General features: G+C 35.9%; 6 protein-coding genes and 1 pseudogene across 6 annotated transcripts; all 7 read right to left on the minus strand.

The window, feature by feature from the left end:
- Nucleotides 1-1879: 1879 nt before the first annotated feature.
- On the minus strand, nucleotides 1880-2563 carry LOC117632526 (18.5 kDa class I heat shock protein). The gene has a single exon (XM_034366027.1). It carries the CDS (start codon nucleotides 2453-2455, stop codon nucleotides 1979-1981), a length of 477 nt encoding a protein of 158 aa, XP_034221918.1. The 5' UTR covers nucleotides 2456-2563; the 3' UTR covers nucleotides 1880-1978.
- Nucleotides 2564-4425: 1862 nt separating this feature from the next.
- Nucleotides 4426-5506, minus strand: LOC117630143 (annotated as a pseudogene).
- Nucleotides 5381-6174, minus strand: LOC117632528 (18.5 kDa class I heat shock protein-like). Its single transcript, XM_034366029.1, has one exon. The coding sequence runs from the start codon at nucleotides 6069-6071 to the stop codon at nucleotides 5595-5597; it is 477 nt and encodes a 158-aa protein (XP_034221920.1). The 5' UTR covers nucleotides 6072-6174; the 3' UTR covers nucleotides 5381-5594.
- Nucleotides 6175-8769: 2595 nt separating this feature from the next.
- On the minus strand, nucleotides 8770-9420 carry LOC117632527 (18.5 kDa class I heat shock protein-like). The gene has a single exon (XM_034366028.1). It carries the CDS (start codon nucleotides 9362-9364, stop codon nucleotides 8888-8890), a length of 477 nt encoding a protein of 158 aa, XP_034221919.1. The 5' UTR covers nucleotides 9365-9420; the 3' UTR covers nucleotides 8770-8887.
- Nucleotides 9421-12735: 3315 nt separating this feature from the next.
- LOC117633117 (18.1 kDa class I heat shock protein-like) lies at nucleotides 12736-13704 on the minus strand. Its single transcript, XM_034366803.1, has 2 exons — nucleotides 13146-13704; nucleotides 12736-12963 (listed from the first exon to the last, which is right to left on the minus strand). The coding sequence occupies exons 1-2, from the start codon at nucleotides 13615-13617 to the stop codon at nucleotides 12947-12949; spliced, it is 489 nt and encodes a 162-aa protein (XP_034222694.1). The 5' UTR covers nucleotides 13618-13704; the 3' UTR covers nucleotides 12736-12946.
- Nucleotides 13705-18693: 4989 nt separating this feature from the next.
- Nucleotides 18694-19442, minus strand: LOC117633063 (18.5 kDa class I heat shock protein-like). Its single transcript, XM_034366734.1, has one exon. The coding sequence runs from the start codon at nucleotides 19348-19350 to the stop codon at nucleotides 18874-18876; it is 477 nt and encodes a 158-aa protein (XP_034222625.1). The 5' UTR covers nucleotides 19351-19442; the 3' UTR covers nucleotides 18694-18873.
- Nucleotides 19443-20690: 1248 nt separating this feature from the next.
- On the minus strand, nucleotides 20691-21504 carry LOC117631228 (18.5 kDa class I heat shock protein-like). The gene has a single exon (XM_034364257.1). The coding sequence runs from the start codon at nucleotides 21302-21304 to the stop codon at nucleotides 20828-20830; it is 477 nt and encodes a 158-aa protein (XP_034220148.1). The 5' UTR covers nucleotides 21305-21504; the 3' UTR covers nucleotides 20691-20827.
- Between the last annotated feature and the right edge of the window lie 2227 nt (nucleotides 21505-23731).

Genomic DNA, 23731 nt, shown 5'->3' on the forward strand with positions numbered 1-23731 from the left:
GATACAAATATCTAAACCCTGTTGAGCAAAATATGTGAGATTTACTTTTTCTTATGGGTAGATAGGTTGTGTTTTGACTAAAATGCATATTTAAAGTAGATCACATGACCAATTTTAACAAATATTGACAAAATACGACAAGAAGGACCAAACTGATGCGTTAAGCAAATCATTAAGTGCCAAATTGACCATTCGTGATAAAAACCATCCTTCTTTTTAATGTTGATAAGTACTAAACATAGAGAAATGGTTCCAGTAGATAAACAATTGTCCAAAAAGCGTTTTCCATAATTATTTTTTAAGTTGGAATGTGGGATAAAACGATTTATTCCTAGAAGGAAAAAAAAAAAGAAAAAAGAAGAAGAACGTGCTACATATAATTGGCAAATTGACTATATATTATTCAACAACTTTTAACATTACCATGATTATTACCACTCAAGCATTATATTCTTCATGATTGAAGTATGTATGATCTTTCACCCAAAAAAAAAAAAAAATATCAAGGTAAGAAATTTCCAAGTGCTCGTTGATACCACACTGTAAAATGATTTGTTGTCTACTCTTTCTTGGGAATTAATGCAAAGCCAATGTAGCCTAGCCTACGATTTTTCCTTTCCTATTTTCATACCAAACAAACACTCGATAAGAAGGAATACGACTGACATGATTGACTGGGCTTGTGATTTTGGAAGTAGTCACATGGGATTCAGCCTGGTTTTGGACGTCAAACAAATTGACGTTCAAGTTGGAACCTTTATTTTATTTTATTACTCAAAAGGCATAAAATTCACAAATTTGGCCAACTCGGCAATTATGCAGACATGTATCACTTCCTTATGCGTATCTTTTGGATCCCATTTAGGGATTTCATTGTCCAATCGATTTGGCCATGTGCTGGTGGGGGATATGAGACAAATCTTGAAAAGAAACATGCAACCAAAAAGAAAAGGACAATATTTATTAGTGAATCGTAGGATATGTTTTTAGAAAATATATGAATATCGTTACGTGATGTAATTAATTCATGTATTATAATTATTTTAATATAAATTATTGATATCAAAATTGTATGTATCATAATATGCAACACAATCCACCAAAAGCCAGATACGAACATGATCATTGCTATATAATTTTCAAATAATGTAGTGTAGTCTACCATCTATCATTAGGTTTTAGCTATTATCCATATTATCATTTGTACCTCTCATAAATCTTTTCTCACCGTTGAAGCTTACGTGAAAACGATGGCATCAAACTCATTACTTAGCCTGCAGTGAACAGATCGATCAGTCCTCTCAGCTTAGACTAATGGGCCTTGGTAGGTAGGAGCGTTGGGCTTGAGTCTTAAATCTGATAGATTATAAGTTAAGAGCTTTTTAATGGTCAAGCTCATGGATAGTTCGTGACAAAGAATTATGTGTAGCGGGTGTTTGGTTAGTATAATGTGTCTCTTCACTTACATTCAAATTTAATTTCTTTATTTTTGAATTATTACTTGTTTTATGAAAGAAAACAAAACAAAACAAGACAAGATTGTAGCTTTATTTAAGAAAACAAAACTAGAAAAAATATAGATGAGTCGGCATTAAGAAATGGAATTACAAAGGATCAAGAAAAGCCTTATGAATGTAAACATCGTAAAAAAGATTAATTCACGTAATAACAAGATAAAATACATTATGAGCAGGTTAATTATGCGACCAATGGTGAATGATCAACATTAAGAAAAGCCTTAATTTGTTGAGGACTAATGTAAAGCCTACTGCCTACCATAATTAAGTTACTTGAAAATGTCTTCCCCTTTTGATAACACCCCAAAGGAAGACACATGTACTCTCTAAAATTCACCATCAGGAAACCACACAATGACACATACATATATTATCACTTTGATTTAGGCACTCTTTATTTCTACTACATACTCTGTGGATGCACTACAGAACCCAGATGATCTTAGATTCCTCAATTTTAATTAACCAGAGATTTCAATGGCTTTGACATCAGGCTTCTTCACCTCCGCCTTTGGAACAGTGACACTCAGAACCCCATTCTCCATTGCAGCCTTAATCTCGTTCAACTTTGCATTTTCAGGAAGCTGAAACCTCCTCAAGAACTTGCCGCTGCTGCGCTCCACTCTGTGCCACTTGTCGTTCTTGTCCTCCTTCTCTACGTTCCTCTCTCCGCTGATCTGAAGCACCCTGTCGTCTTCAACCTCCACCTTCACCTCTTCTTTCTTCAGCCCCGGAAGGTCTGCCTTGAACAAGTGGGCTTCCGGGGTCTCCTTCCAGTCGATCCTCGTGTTCAGGAAAGCTGAATTTTCCCGGGAAAATTCAGGGAATGTGGAGAGTGATGAAGAGGAAGGGAATGGAAAATCCTTGAATGGGTCCCAGACATCGAGAGAGAAAGGGTCGAAAATGCTGCCTCGTCGGAAGCTGGGAATGATCGACATTGGAAAAATTGATGGGTTTTGTTTGGATGCTAAGAAAGTTTGAGAATTTGAATCGTTAAAGAGAATTGCTGCTTTGCTTGATTGGTTTGGGAAAGTAGAGGATTGGTTAGGTATTTAAAAAGAAGCCAAGAATATTCTAGTGAAGACTGGGCCTTGTAAACGCTTCTGTGATTTTCTCTGGAAACTTCTAGGATTGCCTAGAATCTGTGGGCGGGGCTTCTTTGTGGGCTCATAACACAGTTAGATGACTGATGGACCACTGGACTTCAAAATTCACTCAACCTACCGAGCAGCATTTTTGTAAATTTTGAAATTCACTTTTTACCCTTCAAAGAAAATTAAAAACTAATGCGATTCATACTGAAGGAACATAACATAATATAATGTGCAAATGCAAGATGCTTCTTATCAGTAGGGGTGGGGATCAATCCGGCTGAACCGACGAAACCAGCCGAATCAAAATATAACTATCGGTTTGGTTTGATTTTGACCAAGAAAAAGTCAAACGGTTTAAAAATCAAACCGGACTGTATATGGTTTGGTTTGGTTTTGAGCTTTTATAAACCGGCCTAAACCAAACTAGACCGTTTATGTGTATATTTATTTATTTATATTTTATTTTATATGTGTAATACTCTAATTAGTTAATTACTATATATGAAAATTTGAATTGAGCTATATTAGTTAGTGAAATATGAAGTTTCATAAATTTTGAGCTTTAGGATGGTTTCATACTCTAAAAATGAATTATGTATGAAGCAAGTTGTTAATTTGTTGATTAAAAGTGGGCAAACAATGTTGAAAAAATGCAAAAAGAAAGAGAATTGGGCTTAGGCCCAAACCGGTCGAACCAAACCGTCTTAAATTGGTTTGGTTTGGTTCAGTTTTCTTTATAACTTTTATTCAAACCGAACTAAACCAAACCTTCATATTGTAATTGGTTCGATTATAGTAATGAAGTAAAACCGATCCAATCTAGACCGTGTCCACCCCTACTTATCACCCTCAAGTAGCTCTTTTAAAGAAAATGTGGGGTCTCCCTATTCCCCCTGAAGTCAAAATTTTCTCATGGTTACTTATCAGGAAAAGGCTTCAAGTCCGAAACAATTTAACACAGCTTCCTACCCCAGATTAACCCTGAGTGGCCCCTCTGCAATGCTCGCAGGGAAATCATTACTCACCCCTTCTCAACTTGTCCCTTTGCTCGAAGTGTTTGGAGTTGTACCAACCTGGCCCCTGCGATTTCTTCTCCAAATTTTGACTTTCTCACCTGGTTGGGTACGCTACCTTCTACTACTACTTCTAGAGGCCCTGACATTCTTTCCAAAGCTCTGCTGCTATGTTGGTAGATCTGGGAAACTAGGAATAACCTGATTTTCAAAGACATCAACCCACATCCTGTTTGTGTGCTTACTATGGTTGGGCAGGTTAGTTTAGACTATTAGCACCAAAATTGCAAGAAGGTGGAGGGACCTAAAACACCTCTTCATATTAAATGGGAATCCCCCAAGCGAATGGGTCAAATTGAATTTTGATTGTTCTGTTTGGAATGGTTCAGGGGCTACTAGCTTTGTTATCCGAGATTCTGATGGTCATATTTCACTGGCTAGTGCTTAGAACATTGGTGACAATACCATTTCTGTGGCGGAATGCATTGCCTTACGGGATGGCCTTGCTTATGGGACTCAGAGAGGATGGCGCAAAGTTCTTGTTGGAGGAGATTCTAAACATATTATTAACTGCGTTAATCAGAAAGCTTTGACCCTGTGGAGTATCAACCTCTTGATTAAAGATATAGTGCTTATCAGCTCCTTTTGTGATTCTTGGTCTGTCAGTCATGTATTCCGTGAGGCTAATTTCACGAATGATGCTATTGCTAGCTTGGGCCATGGACTAAATCCTTCCAAGCTTTGGGAGGCGGGGCTGCCTCTGAACTGTTCAATCACTTTGCTACATGAATCAATTCATTAATATTTAAACCTGAATTTGGACAATTATTGACAAAAAAAGCTTGAGTTTACATTGATGACAATTAACACTCCAAAATCAAACAAAGAAATACATAATGTGAATTGCAGTAGAGAATACAGAAACGATATTAACCAGAGATTTCAATGGCTTTGGCATCAGGCTTCTTCGCCCCTGCCTTGGGAACAGTCATACTCAGAACCCCATTCTCCAATGGGAACAGTCACACTCAGAACCCCATTCTCCATTGCAACCCTAATCTCCTCTACCTTCGCATTCTCTGGAAGCTGAAATCTCCTCAAGAACTTGCTGCTGCTGCGCTCCACTCTGTGCCATTTGTCGTTCTTGTCCACCTTCTCTACATTCCTCTCTCCATTGATCTGAAGTGCCGTCCTCGAGCTCCACCTTCACCTCTTCTTTCTTCAGCCCCAGAAGGTCTGCCTTGAACACATGGGCTGCTGCGGTCTCCTTCAGTCGATCCTCGTGTTCAGGAAAGCTGAATTTTCCCGGGAAAATTCAGGGAATGTGGAGAGTGGTGAGGAGGATGGGAATGGGCAACTTTTTTCGAAAGAAATAGTATAGCCGTGCGGCTATACTGGGGGCTGAATTTTTTTAAAGAAATAGTAGAGCCGCGCGGCTATAATCTTGTGACCAATTTTTTTAAGATAATAGTATAGCCGCTCGGCTGTACTAGGCTAATTTTTTTTTTATTTTTTAAATAAATAGTATAGCCGGACGGCTATAAGCCATTTTTTTTAAAAATTTTATAAATAATATGGCCTTGGGCTATACATGTTTTTTTTTTTTTTTTTTTCCCTTAAAATTAATATAAATTCATGAACCATTGCGGTTAAAAACTGGGTGAATTTTTCGACCTAGACTGGGGAATATTAAATTTCCTGAAATCTGATGCATCATTATTTATTTATTGAGTCAAAAGCAAACGAAGGCATGATAAGATATCAAAAGACTATTAATTCAGAAACAAACGTAAATGTAACTTTAAATAGAGAAGATGGATGACACTTGACACTCACAGACAGCCACACAATGACACAACTTCACATGTAGAAATATATCCATCACTTTTACATAGGCACTCTTTATTTCTACTACATACTCTGTGGATGCACTAGAGAACCCAGATGATCTTTAGATTCCTCAATTTTAATTAACCAGAGATTTCAATGGCTTTGACATCAGGCTTCTTCACCTCTGCCTTTGGAACAGTGACACTCAGAACCCCATTCTCCATTGCAGCCTTAATCTCGTTCAACTTTGCATTTTCAGGAAGCTGAAACCTCCTCAAGAACTTGCCGCTGCTGCGCTCCACTCTGTGCCACTTGTCGTTCTTGTCCTCCTTCTCTACGTTCCTCTCTCCGCTGATCTGAAGCACCCTGTCGTCTTCAACCTCCACCTTCACCTCTTCTTTCTTCAGCCCCGGAAGGTCTGCCTTGAATACGTGGGCTTCTGGGGTCTCCTTCCAGTCGATTCTGGTGTTCAGGATAGCTGAATTTTCCCGGGAAAATTCAGGGAATGTGGAGAGTGATGAGGAGGAAGGGAATGGAAAATCCTTTAAGGATTCCCAGAGATCGAGAGAGAAAGGGTCGAAAATGCTGCCTCGTCGGAAGTTGGGGATGATCGACATTGGAAAAATTGATGGGTTTTGTTTGGATGCTGAGAAAGTTTGAGCGTCGATTTGTAGTGGTTAGAGAATTTCTGCTTTGCTTGATTGGTTTGGGAAAGTAGAGGATTGGTTGGATATTTAAAAGGAAGCCAAGAATAATCTAGTAAAGACTGGGCCTTGCAAACGCTTCTGTGATTTTCTCTGGAAATTCTAGGATTGTCTAGAATCTGTGGGCGGGGCTTCTTTGTGGGCTCATAACACAGTTAGACGAGTGATGGACCACTGGACTTCAAAATTCACTCAACCTACCCAGCGCCATTTTTGTAAAATTTGAAATTCACTTTTTACCCTTCAAAGAAAATTAAAAACTAAAAAATAAAAACCCATGAGATTCAAATTGAAGGAACATAACATAATATAAATATAAAAACTGAATATGAATCAAGAAATGGAATAATTAGGTGGTCTGACAAAGTTATTTGAGGATTTGCAAGTTTTTCAAATCTTATATATATATATATATTCATTCATGGTGTGAACTAGTGTCACGTGAAGAATTAGCATGAATTGGGAAAAAAAAATTAAAATTTGCGAGGCTGTGTTTAGGGAAATCCAGATGAAAGACCCGCAATGCAAACCATAGTTCTCATGCTAAGCAGTTACTCTGTTACCATGGCATTACCTCAAAAAGCCAGCATTTGTTCTGCATAGTTGAACTGAGCTGAACATGCCATCATTTACAAGGACTGACTCATCTGATCAACCAACTAGCAAATCATTGTCATTTTCTGTTAATGAAGCCTCAATTGCTGAATTATACTCGCGGGAGTCTATATCCAACAAAGCATGATCAATCTTGCAGGACTGTACTTGGGAAGTTCTGTGATTATTGTTTCGTTTCTCTCTGCTTTTCATGGTTGCTCTAGCTGTTCTGTTCTTTTGTTGGTTTAGTTAGTCTGTGGTCCATAGGGGCTCTGTGTTGGTTTGGTTACCATTGTAGCATTGTATTTCTTGGCCTTTTAGGCTTTGCTACCTCTTTTTTTCGCTTAATCCAATGTTTTGATCAGATTTGACTTTAAAATTCGTTAAATGGCCAGTTTGTTTATGAAATTAGGATCAAATTCATATTAAAAAGTAAATTAAGAACATAATTAACCTGTTGCTACATGAATAAATTCATTAATATTTAAACCTGAGTTTGGACAGACAAAAAAAGCTTGAGTTTACCCCAAAATTAAAGAGTTAGCCTAAGCTTTGCCTCAAAATTAAAGAGTTAGCCTAAGACGTATTGAAAGAGTTTAGGTAGGGTGGGTCTCAAATCATGAGCTGGTTGGGTAAATATTTTTTTTTCACTGATTCTTATAAATATTTGCCATATTTTCACCACTCCAAAACTCTTTTACTTATAACCTTTATCTCCTTCTCTCCAATTTATCCTCCCACGTCTCAAAATCCAAATTCTACACCCAAGGACAAACTCAGGAATTTTTATAAGAGTGGGTTAATATTTGTTTTTCAATGAGTGATTTATAAGCCCTATTATTTTTTTTAAATAGACACCAAATCAAACACATATTGTCAAAAATATATATAATAAAACAAATATTGCATTGCCAAAAAATAAATTTACTTCTTAGGAGTGAAACGAATTCAACAATATATGATTACATATCTCATCTTTTTTTTATATTGGTTTATTATAATAGAGACATCACTCATTTATATATAAACCTTCGTTGTTCCGTCCTTGTCTACACCTTCACTGTTGGTGTGGAACATCACACATTTATATATAAACAAATTAAATACAATGATTGATCCGTATGCAACTATGAAAACACTTTACCTGAATGATCTCAATGTTCAAATAAATCAAAGATATTTTACCTAAAATTATTAATTTCCTCTAATATCTTATGCGACATTATTTTTGTCTCATGAATATAATCTAAAATGATACATAGAAGAGTTAAGATGATATTGATTTTCCTCACACAACTATTGAAGCTGTCAAGAAAGCAAAAAATGGATGAAGCGATTCATCTTTAGGCTTCCAATTAAACTTTAGAAAGCAAACAAATTTCATTATATTATTTACCGTCATGTTAAGGAGTGCGAAAATACTGTGAGATGTTCCTCACAAAAGTGGTATGAAAATTCTGATGATTATGAGACTCATGGATCATTGCAGTTAAAAGCTAGGTGGATTAGGATTAGGATTCCCAAATCTGCTGCTTCATTATTTATTGATTCAAGAGGATTAGGCTTACGAATTGGGTTAAGCAAAAGCAAACAAAGCCCATGATAAGATATCAAAGCGAAAAAGTAAATGTAATTTTAGATAAGGTCGAACACAAGAAATCTTAGGATCACAATGCAATATAATTTGAAGTTTAATGCCACTCAAAAAGTTTCAAACACAAGAAAGCATTTTACTAAGACATGAAACCTGAAAAGCAACACATACAATTCAGAACAGGAACCAGGCAAAGCCTCAAAAACGCAAAACACAAATTAGAAAAATTACAATCATGATGGCAATTATGTTACAAGAAATCACTCATTACATTGATGACAATTGACACTCCAAAATCAAACAAAGAAATACATAATGTGAAATTCAGTAGAGAATACAAAGACGATATTAACCAGAGATTTCAGAGGCTTTGGCATCAGGCTTCTTCGGATTTTTCAAATTTTTTCAAAAAGAAATACCGGCTATACTCGGTCTTTTCAAATTTCATTGATATCAACATTCATGACAACTGACTCTCTAAAATCAAACGTAGAAGTACATAATGTGAAGGGCATATGCAGTAGAGAATACAGAGACGATATTAACCAGATATTTCAATGGCTTTGACATCAGGCTTCTTCACCTCTGCCTTTGGAACAGTGACACTCAGAACCCCATTCTCCATTGCAGCCTTAATCTCGTCCACCTTTGCATTCTCAGGAAGCTGAAACCTCCTCAAGAACTTGCCGCTGCTGCGCTCCACTCTGTGCCACTTGTCGTTCTTGTCCTCCATCTCTACGTTCCTCTCTCCGCTGATCTGAAGAACCCTGTCGTCTGCAACCTCCACCTTCACCTCTTCTTTCTTCAGCCCCGGGAGGTCTGCCTTGAACACGTGGGCTTCTGGGGTCTCCTTCCAGTCGATTCTGGGGTTCAGGAAAGTTGATTTTTCCAGAGAAAATTCAGGGAATGTGGAAAGTGATGAGGGGGAAGGGAATGGAAAATCCTTTAAGGAGTCCCAGAGATCGAGAGAGAAAGGGTCAAAAATGCTGCCTCGTCGGAAGCTGGGGATGATCGACATTGGAAAAATTGATAGGTTTTGTTTGGATGCTGAGAAAGTTTGAGAATTGTTGCTTTGCTTGACTGGTTGGGAAAGCAGATGATTGAATGCGTATTTATACGGGGCCGAAGAGTTTTCTAGAATAGACTGGGCCTTGCGTGTTTGTATGGATTTCTCTCAAACTTTCTAGGATTCTCAGGTGGATTCTTTGTGGGCTCGTAACAGTTGATGAGTGATGCACCACCTGGATGACGTAAGAGTTGGAAAAAGAACCGGTGAACCAGTTAAACCCGGGTGCGGTCCAGTCATGTCCTATTTACTTCCAAAATTAATCGTCAAACTAAATAAAATAATCTGTTTGATTTGGTTTCCATTAAGTACAACCCGTTTTATTCGGTTTGGGTTTCGTTAGGCTTGTCCCATCATTACTTGATGCCCAAAAGTGATACTCAACTTCCCTAAATTAATTAATCAAAAAATTCATAGAGAAAAAAAGAAATGGATGATGGTGTTGGAAGCATGGATTGAGGATATGAGGGAGGGAGATGAAGGAAGTTGAGACCGTGATGAAGATGAGGGAGGCTATAATTTTGGTATTAAATTCATAATAAGAATGAGTTATATATATCAATATATTGGTAGACATTATATACTCGGTCCAATTTTGTTTTTAAGTGGCAAAATCAAGAACCGAACCGGTTCAAGCCAAAACCAATTTTTTTAGTTTTTTTCGATCTAGTTTGGTTCAACTTATCGATTTTCCAGTTCAAATTCTCACCCATATAACCCAATTTAGTTGCACTTTCACTTCCTTTAAGATTGAGAGAACCGAATTGAAACGGTCCTTGCTCTTCTTTTTTTTTTTTCTTTTTTTTTGTGTGTACAAATAACTTATAACTCAAGTGATTAAAAGTAGTTATTCTTGCACCCAAAATCGTGTTTTGAATCCCCCTCTCCAATATCACTTATATGAAACAAAAACAAAATCTACTTATATCTTGTATAAACCATTTCATATGCCATTTAAATTCCCCACTAAAATAACCAAATTTAACCATAAAGCATTGAGGCATTTCACACCTCCCTATTATACCTACATTCCCATATAGAGTACTCGCTTCCTCATTTGTGCCCGTCTAGTTATTTTTCCTTTTTCATTTTTTCAACATGTAGCCCAATTACAATCAAAATATTCACAACTTGATACCCTTTTCTTCTCTTCATTTTCTAGTGTATCAAACCATACTAAAATTCATCATACCATAAAACTTCAAAGTTCAATAACTAATATAGCTACAATTCAAATATCAATAACTTCAAAGTTTCATGAAACTTCAAATTCAATATTCATATCTAGTGATTATCCAATCAAAGTTCAATTCAAATATCATTTTTATATATAATAAAAATGAACATATACATAAGCAGACAATCTGATACAGTTTAAGTCAATTTGCAAAAGCTCAAAATCAAACCGAACTAAATCATTTATAGTTCAAATAAGTTTTTAAAGTTTTTGACTTTTTCTTGATAAAAACCAAATCAAACAAAACTAGTAATTTCGGTTTGATTTGACTGGTTTAGTCGATTCACCCAAAGTGACCTAAGAGTTTGCTTATGGCTAGTAGGGAGTCAACGACTTTGAAAAGTAGCATGTCTTACGTTTATGGCTCTCCTATTTCAGTTTCCCTTTTCTTAGAGGTTGTAAGTGTTTCTTTTCTTGTTGGTATCCATTTTTTCATTGTGGTTTGGGCCATTTTCTCATTGTATCTCATAAGTCTACATTTATGTTTCCTTTCTTGCTGATATGGCAACGTACAGTTTCATGCCAGAAATCAGATTGAGATGCATCATTGACCTGAAATTAAAATTGAAGTTCATATAATAATTTACTAAAAATAAAATTTACTAGAATTATCTCAATCTTTAAAGAAATCAAAGAGACTTTACCTGAAATTGTTAGTTTCCTCTAATATCTTATGTAAAATTTGTCTTTTGAATATAATCTCAAATGATAGATAGAGGAGTTAAGATGATATTCATCTTCCTCACACAACTATTGAAGCTGTAAGAAAGCAATAATCAATATTAATGTTGGGAAGCAAAGTTTTTATTATTATTTTTTGCCGTCATATTAAGGACATGAGTGCAAACATACTGTGAGATGTTCCTCACAAAAGTGGTATGACAAGTTGGATAAATCATGAGATTTATTCATGTCAATTGCACATATTTGAGAAAAACTTATGTGTTTTAATATCAACAATCCTTGAATTTATGTCTGAGTTGGAGGATGGAAATTTAAAAACAAATTAGATGACCAAAATAAATGCTTTTTAACGGCAATAGTCCTTGACTTTATATCCGAACTGCAGGAGAAATTATGCAATAGTATCGTAGCACAGATGATGTGGTGCTACGGCCCAGTAGTTTTTTGACACGCAATAAAACTTTAACATGTCAGAATTAAACTTAAATGAAGTTGTAATGTTAGGCAACGTTGTTTGACGGTTTAACCCCATTTGCGTTTAACCCGAGTAGATTCTTCTTTGAAGCTAATCCCTAATTGAAATATCTGATAATTCGTTGAAGCTCCTCAAATTTATCGCTTATTCTCAATCTTCTGAGGTGTTTGTGCAATCTGCAGTCGGGTTCGAAAAATCCTAACATTCAATCAGTTGTTCATTTACAAGGCTAAGGAAGGACGGGCTGTGATGGAAACCACTTTGTTTTGTTTTTTTCCAGACCAGCCGCTGCAAAGCACCACGACGACCACCTTGACTTCGTCGACAACCACATTCAGATCTTGATTCCACCCAAAACAATATGATATCGTTTTCGATTACTAAAGAAAAAGAAACAACAATGAAATAATCAATCAAAACAATCACAATTTTGAACTGTGAAGAGCTTTTTCAAATTTTCAAATTTTGAATTGTCAAAAACAACCCCATCTAGCCGTGCGGATATAGTCGGATTTTGCAAATTTTTAATAAATTTCCCCAATAGAAAAAATAGTACAACCATCCGACTATATTAGGATTTTCAAATTTTTTAATAAATTTTCTCCAAAAAAAATAATATAGCCGAACAATTATACGCTGTTTTAGAATTTCTTTTACTATTAGTTAAGTTGCTCGGCTTTACTGGGCTCTATTTTTATATTTTTTATTAGTAAATCGTTAAAAGAAATAATATAACCACACAGTTGTACCCGTCTCTTTTTTAATACATACCTTTTGTAATATAGCCGTCCGGCGATACTCGGATTTTTCAAATTTTGTTTGTACAGCCGAACAGCCATACTTGGGTTTTCCTAATTTTTCAAAATAGAAATAGTATAGCCGGTCGGCTATACTCTGATTTTTCAAATTTTTTTAAAATGAATTATATGACCACAATAAAACTTGGATATAATTCATTAATCATTGCGATTACAAACTAGGTGACTGTGATTGCTCAGTTAGGCACATCTTTCCTGAACAGAACTGTACTGCGGATGCTTTGATCCTGGTCTGCAGATTTTTGACATGGCGTCAGCCTCCCTTGTGGATATTCTCGCTGCTGATGCCTGTGGTGCTCCCAGGCCCCGTTTCTTAGTGCTCAGTTGTTTTCTTTGCCTAAAAAACCAAACACAAATTACCAAAATTACGATCTATTTATTAAATTAAAAACCAACAAGTTACAAGCCATTATGTTACAACCACTCACACTCATTTCATTGATATCAACATTCCAAATTCAAACATAGAAATACATAATGTGAAGTGCATGCAGTAGAGAATACAGGGACGATATTAACCAGAGATTTCAATGGCTTTGACATCAGCCTTCTTCACCTCAGCCTTTGGCACAGTGACACTCAGAACCCCATTCTCCATTGCAGCCTTAGTCTCGTCCAACTTTGCGTTTTCAGGAAGCTGAAACCTCCTCAAGAACTTGCCGCTGCTGCGCTCCACTCTGTGCCACTTGTCGTTCTTGTCCTCCTTCTCTACGTTCCTCTCTCCGCTGATCTGAAGCACCCTGTTGTCTTCAACCTCCACCTTCACCTCTTCTTTCTTCATCCCCGGAAGGTCTGCCTTGAACAAGTGGGCTTCCGGGGTCTCCTTCCAGTCGATCCTCGTGTTCAGGAAAGCTGAATTTTCCCGAGAAAATTCAGGGAATGTGGAGAGTGATGAAGAGGAAGGGAATGGGAAATCCTTGAATGGGTCCCAGACATCGAGAGAGGAAGGGTCGAAAATGCTGCCTCGTCGGAAGCTGGGAATGATCGACATTGGAAAAATTGATGGGCTTTGTTTGGATGCTAAGAAAGTTTGAGAATTTGAATCGTTAAAGAGAATTGCTGCTTTGCTTGATTGGTTTCGGAAAGTAGAGGATTGGTTGGGTATTTAAAAGTAAGCCAAGAATATTCTAGTAAAGACCGGGCCTTGAAAACGCTTCTGTGATTTCTCTGGAAAGTTCTAGGATTCTCGAGAATCTGTGGGCTCATAACACAGTTAGACGAGTGATGGACCACTGGACTTCAAAATTCACTCAACCTACCCAGCGCCATTTTTGTAAAATTTGAAATTCACTTTTTACCCTTCAAAGAAAATTAAAAACTAATTCGATTCATATTGAAGGAACATAAAATAATATAAATATAAAAACTGAATCAATAACGCTACGGGTACCAACTTGTTTACCAACTTTTGGATACCAACACATGTGGCATATGACATGGCAACCTATGTCATCTGCCACCTCATTTATTTTAATTACATAATTTGTTATATAAATAAAAGAATTTCACACCGAAAAAAGAAAAAAGAAAAAAGAAAAAAGAAAAAGAAAAAATTCTTTTATTTATATAATAAATTATGTAATTAAAATAAATGAGGTGGCAGATGACATAGGTTGCCATGTCATGTGCCACATGTGTTGGTATTCAAAAGTTGGTAAACAAGTTGGTGCCCGTAGCATTATTGAAACTGAATATGAATCAAGAAATGGAATAATTAGGTGGTCTGACGATGTTATTTGAGGATTTGCATGTTTTTCAAATCTTGAATGAGATTTAGCATGAATTGTAGTGTGGTCTGGTGTCACGTGAAGAATTAGCATGAATTGAGAAAAATAAAAATAAAAATAGCGAGGTTGATAGTATTTCTTACTAATTATCTGGCATAAGGGTAAATACGAAACAGTACACAGCAAAAAGAAGCAGGAAATATAAAGGTAGGGTAAAAAATATGTAGTGCTACCTTGCACATGCTGTGAGAAAACACTATCATCATCAACTTCGTCGTCATTATCCTCATCATAATCATTATCAGTCTCCTCATCATCATCTTTGTGGGTTTGGGTTGAATCTTCTTCATGGGTTTGTGGTTATATGAATCAATGTGTGAGTGTAAATATAACGAAGACTCTTGCCAACATGTAACGACTTTTTCAAATTTTTTTAGTAGGGCCGAACGGCTATACTCGGGTTTTCCCTAATTTTTCAAAAAGAAATTGTATATCCGAGCGGCTATACTCGGATTTTCAAATTTTTTAAAAAAGAAATAGTATAGCCGCGCGGCTATACCCGGTTTTTCCATGCAGTGAGAAAACACTATCATTATCAGTCTCCAAATCATCATCATCAACGTCCTCGTCCTCGTCATTATCCTCATCATCCTATTGGTGGGTCTGGGTTAAATCTTCTTCATGGATTTGTGGTTATATGAATCAATGTGTGAGTGTAATATAACAACTACTCTTGCCAACATGTAGCTTCACTTGGTTTGACAGTGAATTCAAATTCATGTTGTTAATGTTAGTAAGCAATAACAGAACTTTGTTTATGCTCGCATAATCGGCATAAACGGGTTGATTGAGATATTGAATTGATATCAGATGTGAATTATTGGTTACACTGTTTATGAATTATAAGATGAGACGCTGATTACTAGATGAGTTTCAACATTTTCATACTGATATTTGGACTCACATTACTTTATTTGGATCCAAATGTAAGAGATTCTTATGCAAATAATGAAGTAATTCGATGTGTCCATATTGGTTTACTCTGTGTTCAGGAAAATCCAGATGAAAGACCCGCAATGCGAACCATAGTTCTCATGCTAAGCCAGCATTTGGAACCATGGCATTACCTCAAAAAGCCAGCATTTTTCCTGCATAGTTGAACTGACTCATCTGATCAATCAACTAGCAAATCATTGTCATTTTCTGTTAATGAAGCCTCAATTGCTGAATTATACCCGCGGTAGTCTATATCGAACAAAGCATGATCAATCTAGCCGGACTGTACATGGGAAGTTCTGTGATTATTGTTTCGTTTCTCTCTGCTTTTCATGGTTGCTCTGGCTGTTCTGTTTCTTGTTAGTGTGGTTAGTCTGTGGTCCATAGGGGCTCTGTGTTGGTTTGGTTACCTTTGTAGCATTGTATTTCTTGGCCTTTTAGGCTTTTGCACCTTTTTTTTTTTTTTTGGCTGAATCCAATGTTTTGATCAAATTTGACTTTAAAATTCGTTAAATGGCCAGTTTGTTTATGAAATTAGGATCAAATTCATATTAAAAAGCAAATTAAGAACGTAATTAACTTGTTGCTACATGAATCAATTCATTAATATTTATACCTGAGTTTGGACTGATTCTTATAAATATTTGCCATATTTTCACCACTCCAAAACTCTTTTACTTATAACCTTTATCTCCTTCTCTCCAATTTATCCGCCCACGTCTCAAAATCCAAATTCTACACCCAAGGACAAACTCGGGAATTTTTATAGGAGGGGGTTAATATTTGTTTTTCAATGAGTGATTTATTAGCCCTATAATTTTTTTTTTAAATAATGTTTAAATAGACACCAAATCAAACACATATTGTCCAAAAAAAAAAAAAACATAAAACAAATATTGCATTGCAAAAAAATAAATTTACTTCTCGGGAGTTAATTCGACAATATATGATTAATATCTCATGATGTTTTTGATTGGTTTATTATAATAGAGACATCAAACATGCCCAGCCTATACCAGTTCCGTCCTTGTCTACATAAATACAATGATTGATCCATATGCAACTATGAAAACACTTTACCTGAATGATCTCAATGTTCAAATAAATAAAAGATATTTTACCTAAAATTATTAGTTTCCTCTAATATCTTATGTGACATTATTTTTATCTCATGAATATAATCTAAAATGATACATCGAAAGAAGAGTTAAGATGATATTGATTTTCCTCACACAACTATTGAAGCTGTCAAGAAAGCAAAAATCGGTGAAGCGATTCATCTTTAGGCTTCCCATTAAACGTTAGAAAGCAAACAAATTTTATTATATTATTTACCATCATGTTAAGGACATGAGTGCGAAAATACTGTGAGATGTTCCTCACAAAAGTGGTATGAAAATTCTGATGATTATGAGACTCATGGATCAATGCAGTTAAAAGCTAGGTGGATTATGATTAGGATTCCCAAGTCTGCTGCTTCATTATTTATTGATTCAAGAGGATTAGGCTTAAGAATTGGCATCAGGCTTCTTCGGTTTTTTCCTAATTTTTCCAAAAAGAAATTGTATAGCCGCGCGGCTATACTCGATTTTTCCTTCTTTTTTTTTTTTAATTTAAAAAATTCGTTGAAGCTCCTCATATTTGTGGTCTGGGTTTTCTGTTGTTCAATTCCTTTAAGGCAATGTTTTGATTTCTTCTTAAATCGTTGATGAAATTGAGCATTCGTTGATGTTAATAATCAATACACGTATGAAAATTTTTAGAATCTTTTGAGGTGTTGGTGCAATCTGGAGTTGGGTTCGAAAAATCCTACTATTCAATCAGTTTTTCATTTACAAGGCTGAGGAAGCACGGACAGCAATGGAGACTTTTTTTTTTTTTTTTTCCCCAAACCAGTCATTTGAATTATAGGGATGGCACCACCGGTGACGACAATACCATCCTTCCCCGCATCTTCATCCCCGAACCCACCACATTCAGATCTTGATTCCACCCAAAAGAATATTAAAAAATATTTATCATACATTTTAAAATTAAAGAAAAACAAACAACAAATTAACTCATCCATATTCAAAATAATCAATCAAAAAATTACAGAATTAGGAAGGGAAGTTAATTTAGGGTTAAACTTAAATTTAATTAAATTTTATTTATTTAAAACATAAACATAACCTTTTCAAATCGGGTTGGGATGGGGACGTGATGTACCATCCTCCCATACCCGCTAAGTCGGGATTTTTCAAGTTGGGAATCTCTTCCCGATTATCAAATTTTTTTGAAAGAAATAGTCTAGACCTCGGATTATACCCACCCCTACGAATTTATTTTATCCCTACGGGCGAAGCACAACGACTTCATTTTACTCGCCGCTCTATTCTTGATTCCACCTAAAAGAATATTATATTTTTATTATTAAATAAAAACAAACAACAATCTCATACTTTTTAAATAAAATCAAAACAATTTTTGAAAAGGGCTTTTCCAATTTTCAGTAATTTTTTGATGAGAATGCATAGGATCTATTTTTTTGTCAAATTTTTTTGAAAGAAATAGTCTAGCCGTTCGGCTATACTCAGTTTTTAAATTTATTTTAAAAATCATTAAGCCGCTCGGCTTTACTCGGCTCTATTCTTATATTTTTATTAGTAAATAGTATAGCCGTTCGGCTATACTTTTTTATAAAATTGTTTTAAAATAAATAGTATAGGCAGATGAGAATGCAGTTGCTTCTCAAAGAACAGGATCTTTTTTTCTTTTTTTTTCATTCTTGAGACCGGCTATACTCTGTTTTTGTAAATTTTTTAAAAAAGAAATAGTATAGCCATCCGGCGGTGCTCGGCTCTTTTTTTTTTTTTTGTGTGGAAAAAATACCGTTTTTCTTTTGAAAAAAAATAGTATAGCCAGCTGGCTATACTCGGTTCTTTCCTAATTTTTCACAAAGAAATAGTACAGCCGCGCGGCTATACTCGGATTTTTGAAAATTTTAAAAGAAAATAGTAGAGCCGCCCGGCTATACGGGTTTTTCTAATGTTTAAAAAAGTAATAGTATAGCCGTCCGGCTATACTCGGTTTTTTCAATTTTTTTTTAGAAAATGAATTAGATAACTACCATAAAACTTGGGTATAATTTCATGAATCATTGCGGTTAAAAACTTGGATTAATTTTTTGGCATAATTATTTATTTATTGAATCCAGAGGATTAGGATTAAAATTTGGGTAAAGCAAAGCAGACGAAGCCCATGATAAGATATCAAAAGACTCCAATTCCGAAACAAAAGTAAATGTTACTTTAAATAGAGAACGGAGAGAACTGAAAACAGAAAAGCAACACATGCAAATGCAATTCAAAATAGGAACCAGGCAAAGCCTCAATTACGATCCATTTATATTAAAAACGAACAAGTTACAAGCCATTATGTTACAAACACTCAAGCTCATTTCGTTGATATCAACATTGATGCCAACTGACACTCCAAAATCAAACATAGAAATACATAATGTGAAGGTGCCCGCAGAGACGATATTAACCAGAGATTTCAATGGCTTTGACATCAGGCTTCTTCACCTCTGCCTTTGGAACAGTGACACTTAGAACCCCATTCTCCATTGCAGCCTTAATCTCGTCCACCTTTGCATTCTCAGGAAGCTGAAACCTCCTCAAGAACTTGCCGCTGCTGCGCTCCACTCTGTGCCACTTGTCGCTCTTGTCCTCCTTCTCTACGTTCCTCTCTCCGCTGATCTGAAGCACCCTGTCGTCTTCAACCTCCACCTTCACCTCTTCTTTCTTCAGTCCCGGGAGGTCTGCCTTGAACACGTGGGCTTCTGGGGTCTCCTTCCAGTCGATTCTGGTGTTCAGGATAGCTGAATTTTCCCGGAAAAATTCAGGGAATGTGGAGATTGATGAGGAGGAAGGGAATGAGAATTCCTTTAAGGGTTCCCAGAGATCGAGAGAGAAAGGATCGAAAATGCTGCCTCGTCGGAAGTTGGGGATGATTGACATTGGAAAAATTGATGGGTTTTGTTTGGAAGCTGAGAAAGTTTGAGCGTCGATTTGTAGCGGTTAGAGAATTTCTGTTTTGCTTGACTAGTTGAGAAAGCTGGATTGCATATTTATACGGGGCCGAAGAGATTTCTAGAATAAACTGGGCCTTGCGTATTTATATGGACTTCTCTCAAACTTTCTAGGACTATCAGTTATCTGTCGGCGGGCTTCTTTGTGGGTCCTAATAGTTGACGAATCATGGACCACATGAACGTTTGAGGGGGGGAAAAAGAACCGGTGAAACAGTTAAACCGACCGAATTTGACTGAACCATCCCATTTGATTTGTTTGCCTTTTCCAAAATGTCCCATAAAACAATCAGTTTGATTCACTTGCGATTTGTTGGTCCGACTGGTTCTATTCGATTTGAGTTTTGCATTGACTTAAATTTTTTGTTAAGCTTGTCCCTTCAGAAACCCAAAAATAATACTCAACTCTCCTAAATTAATCAATCCATGAATTTATAAAGATAAAAACAAAAAGATGGTGGATGACGGTGTTGAAAGCATGGAGGATATAAGACCATGAGGGATATGAAGGAAGTTGAGATCATGATGAAGATAAGGGAGGTTCGGACCGTGATGAATATAAGTGAGGCTAAGAGAGATGATGAGGCTATAAATTTTGTAATAAATTCATAATAAAATTGAGTTAGACATATATATTAATGTATTGGCCAACATTACTTGGTCCGGTTCTGTCTTTAAATGGCGAAGTTGAGAACCAAATCGGTTCAAGTCAAAATTAATTTTCCAATTTTTTTAAATTTAGTTTGATTTAGATCCTCAATTTTCTAATTCAAATGCCCACCCCTATAACCTAGTTTAACTGCACTTTCACTTCACTTAAGACCGAGTGAACCAAATTTGACTAATTTTTTTTTTTACAAGAGACTTGTAGCTTAAGTGGTAAGAGTAATTATTTATGCACTCAAAATCTTGTGCTCGAATCCCCCTCTTCAAGAAAAAGGAAAAAAACTACTCTCACACAAACCATTTTATATGCAATTTAAAAAGTATTGAGGCATTCCACACCTCTTTAAACATGAACTATGATCAATATGGTTGGGGCACACTTAAACTTGAATCATTTTTACCAAAAAATTCCAATTGAACTAATTACAATATGATAATTTGATTTGATTTGATTTTGACAAAAATCAAAGAAAAACTGAACGAATCGTGATGGAACACAATTGAATCATTATTTCCCTGCACCATTAAAGCTCAATGGTCCAAAAGCAACCGTCATCAACCATGTATTTAATTGTCCGCATTGAAGCCAAAGCAAACCACTCATTTCATTATTCATGACATTTTTCACACACAAAATACAAATTACAACGAAAAGTTGCTCCAGTCTCCAACATATCCATCATTTGATTTTACAATTTTAATATTCAGAAGAATATATGGATGGCCTCAAATTCTCAATTTCAACCAGAGATTTCAATAGCTTTGGCATCAGGCTTCTTCACTTCTGTCTTGGGAACAGTGACACTCAGAACCCCATTCTCCATTGCAGCCTTAATCTCATTTACCTTGGCATTCTCAGGAAGCTGAAACCTCCTCAAGAACTTGCCGCTGCTGCGCTCCACCCTGTGCCACTTGTCGTTATTGTCCTCCTTCTCTACATTCCTCTCTCCACTGATCTGAAGCACCCTGTCGTCTTCAACCTCCACCTTCACCTCTTCTTTCTTCAGCCCCGGAATGTCAGCCTTGAACACATGAGCTTCCGGGGTCTCCTTCCAGTCGATTCTAGTGTTCAGGAAAGCAGAATTTTCCCGGGAAAATTCAGGGAATGTGGAGAGTGATGAGGAGGAAGGGAATTGGAAATCCTTGAAGGGGTCCCAGAGGTCAAGAGAGAAAGGGTCGAAAATGCTGCTTCGTCGGAAGTTGGGGATGATCGACATGGTAAAAACTGTTGGGTTTCGTTTGGGAATTCGAGTTGTTAGGGAATTACTGCTTTGCTTGACTGGTTGAGAGAGCGGAGGATTGATTGCGTATTTATACGGGGCCGGAGAGTTTTCGAGGATAGAGTCGCCTGGGCCGTTAGAACGCTATATATGATTTTCTTCTCGAATTTTCTAGGATTCTCAAGCTGGGCTCGTAACAGATCTATCATATCATGTTCATTGTTGTTAGACCATGTCCAACCCAGATGCGTCTAAACTCAAATTTCCCCGTTTTAAAATATAACTATTTATGTATTGTTTAGATGCAAACTTTTTTTTCCCTCTAACCAACTTAAATGGAGCTAAATCCAAATTTCCCCTTTTCAAAACAGAACTATTCATGTATTGCGCAGATTTAAGTAGTTTTTTCTTCCAACCTTGCAGGACTTAAAATTTAAGTCTGTAACTTTATTAATTATTTAAGAATTGTTTAACTCTAAAATTATTTTGTGTTTAGTTTTTCTTAAGTTAATTTTGGTTTATACCATCGTGAATTATTTTTCGGAAGATTTTAACATTAAAAAAAAAAATCTAATTTTCAAAATAAAAATATAATTCATAATGATAAAGGATAAACACACATACTAGGAACAAAAAAGTGTGTATTTTTGTACTTTAGGATAATTTTGAGGTTAGGCTAGTTAGTTAATATTTTGGCGGTTGGATTTCGTTTTGGGTTATTGGATCTTTTTTATAAGGTCATCTCTTTTATAAGCCTCTCTGCACGCGCTTCGGCTCATGCGAGAGACCTTTTTTTATTCACACATGTTAGCGCAACTTACAAAGTTTTTTTTTTTAAAATATTTATTTTTGCACCTTTATTTTTTTAGATGTCCATCTTCTATCACTCGACTTACAAAGTTTCTTTTTATTTATTTTGGCAATTGTATTTTGCTAGATGCCTGTCTCAACAATTTATACGTCAAAATTTGTTGGGATATCTTTCCCGACCAAATGTTTTCTTTCCCTGCAAAATATTGTCGGGATAGATCTTTCCCCCGCAATTAAGTAGGTGACATTGGTCTAATTTTCCATTTTTTATCGTTTAAAGCTTGTCCATAAATGTTCTCAAAGGCAAGTTTTTAATGGCCATATAGTGACTAAAGAGAATCTGAGATCGAGCCTATGTAAGAATTTTAAAAGGCCTTCGAATACAACTTAAAATTTGATCAAAACACACATGTATAAGAAAATATTTTTTATTCGAACTTATATCAATCCAGCACAAATAAGATACGCTAGCTTGAATTGCTACCCTTCTTAAAATTAAAATCCTTAAACCATTTGATTATCGATATTGAAGAGGGTTTTTTTGTGCAAGAGTCACAAGCTTATGGGATGTACTCAAATCAATTAATCATTCTTGCAAACAAAATGGTCCTTTCTTTCTCAGTTAATCAACAATCAAACTAAGTATCGCAAAATATAAAATGAAAATACACAATATCACATTGTGATTGTCCCACTATTTCACTCTTCACGATCATACAACTCAAAAACCAAAAAAACAAAATTAAGTGGTATTATATAATAGTAGAGACAATAATTATTGAACACAAAAGCACAAAAAATATTGACTTTCAATGTCATCAATCACCGCCGTCGCCATCCATAGTTGACATGTGGGCTGCACTCATCATTACATTTGCCGCGGCCATTATTGGGGTTGCTACTACTGCAAATATAATATTGTTAGTTTCTTCTAATATCTTATATAAAATTACATTGTCTCATAAATATAAATATGAATCATGCTCCTTTAAATGATAAAAACCGAAGTCTTTACATTGTTATTCACTATCGTATATTAACGATATGTTAGCAATTCCACATATTGTAGGAAATTTCTCGCAAACATGATGCGACGATGGATGAGATTTTATTTGACATCAAAAGAAAAAAGAAAAAAGAACATCAAAAGAAACAAGAAAAACCAACTGTGAGCCCGTAATAAAATATCTTAGGCCCACGTTCTCAACAGTCTTAGAAATTTCGAAAAAAAATATCACAAAACCGTTTTTCAAGGCCCAGTTTTTACTAGAAAGTTCTTGGGCTGCTTATAAATAAGCAACCAAAGCTTCCACAGTTCTCCGACTTTTGAAGCGAAGCGACAAATTCTGAATTCGATACTCAGAACTTTCTCATCAACCCAAACAAACTCTAAACCGAGAGTTTCAACCAATTCATAATGTCGATCATCCTAAGCTTTAGACAAAGCAGCATTTTCGACCCCTTCTCCCTCAATCTCTGGGACCCCTTCAAGGATTCCTGTTAGAGTTTTAGAATCTGTGAATAAGATTTGGTGAGAAGGGAGAAGAGAATGTAAGAGAGGCTGATGAAATCCAAGGCTGCTCTGCTATACGTGTAGCAGAGGGAACATTCTCA

The sequence above is a fragment of the Prunus dulcis genome, chromosome 6 (genome assembly GCF_902201215.1).
Source record: "Prunus dulcis chromosome 6, ALMONDv2, whole genome shotgun sequence".
Taxonomy (NCBI): Eukaryota; Viridiplantae; Streptophyta; class Magnoliopsida; order Rosales; family Rosaceae; genus Prunus; species Prunus dulcis.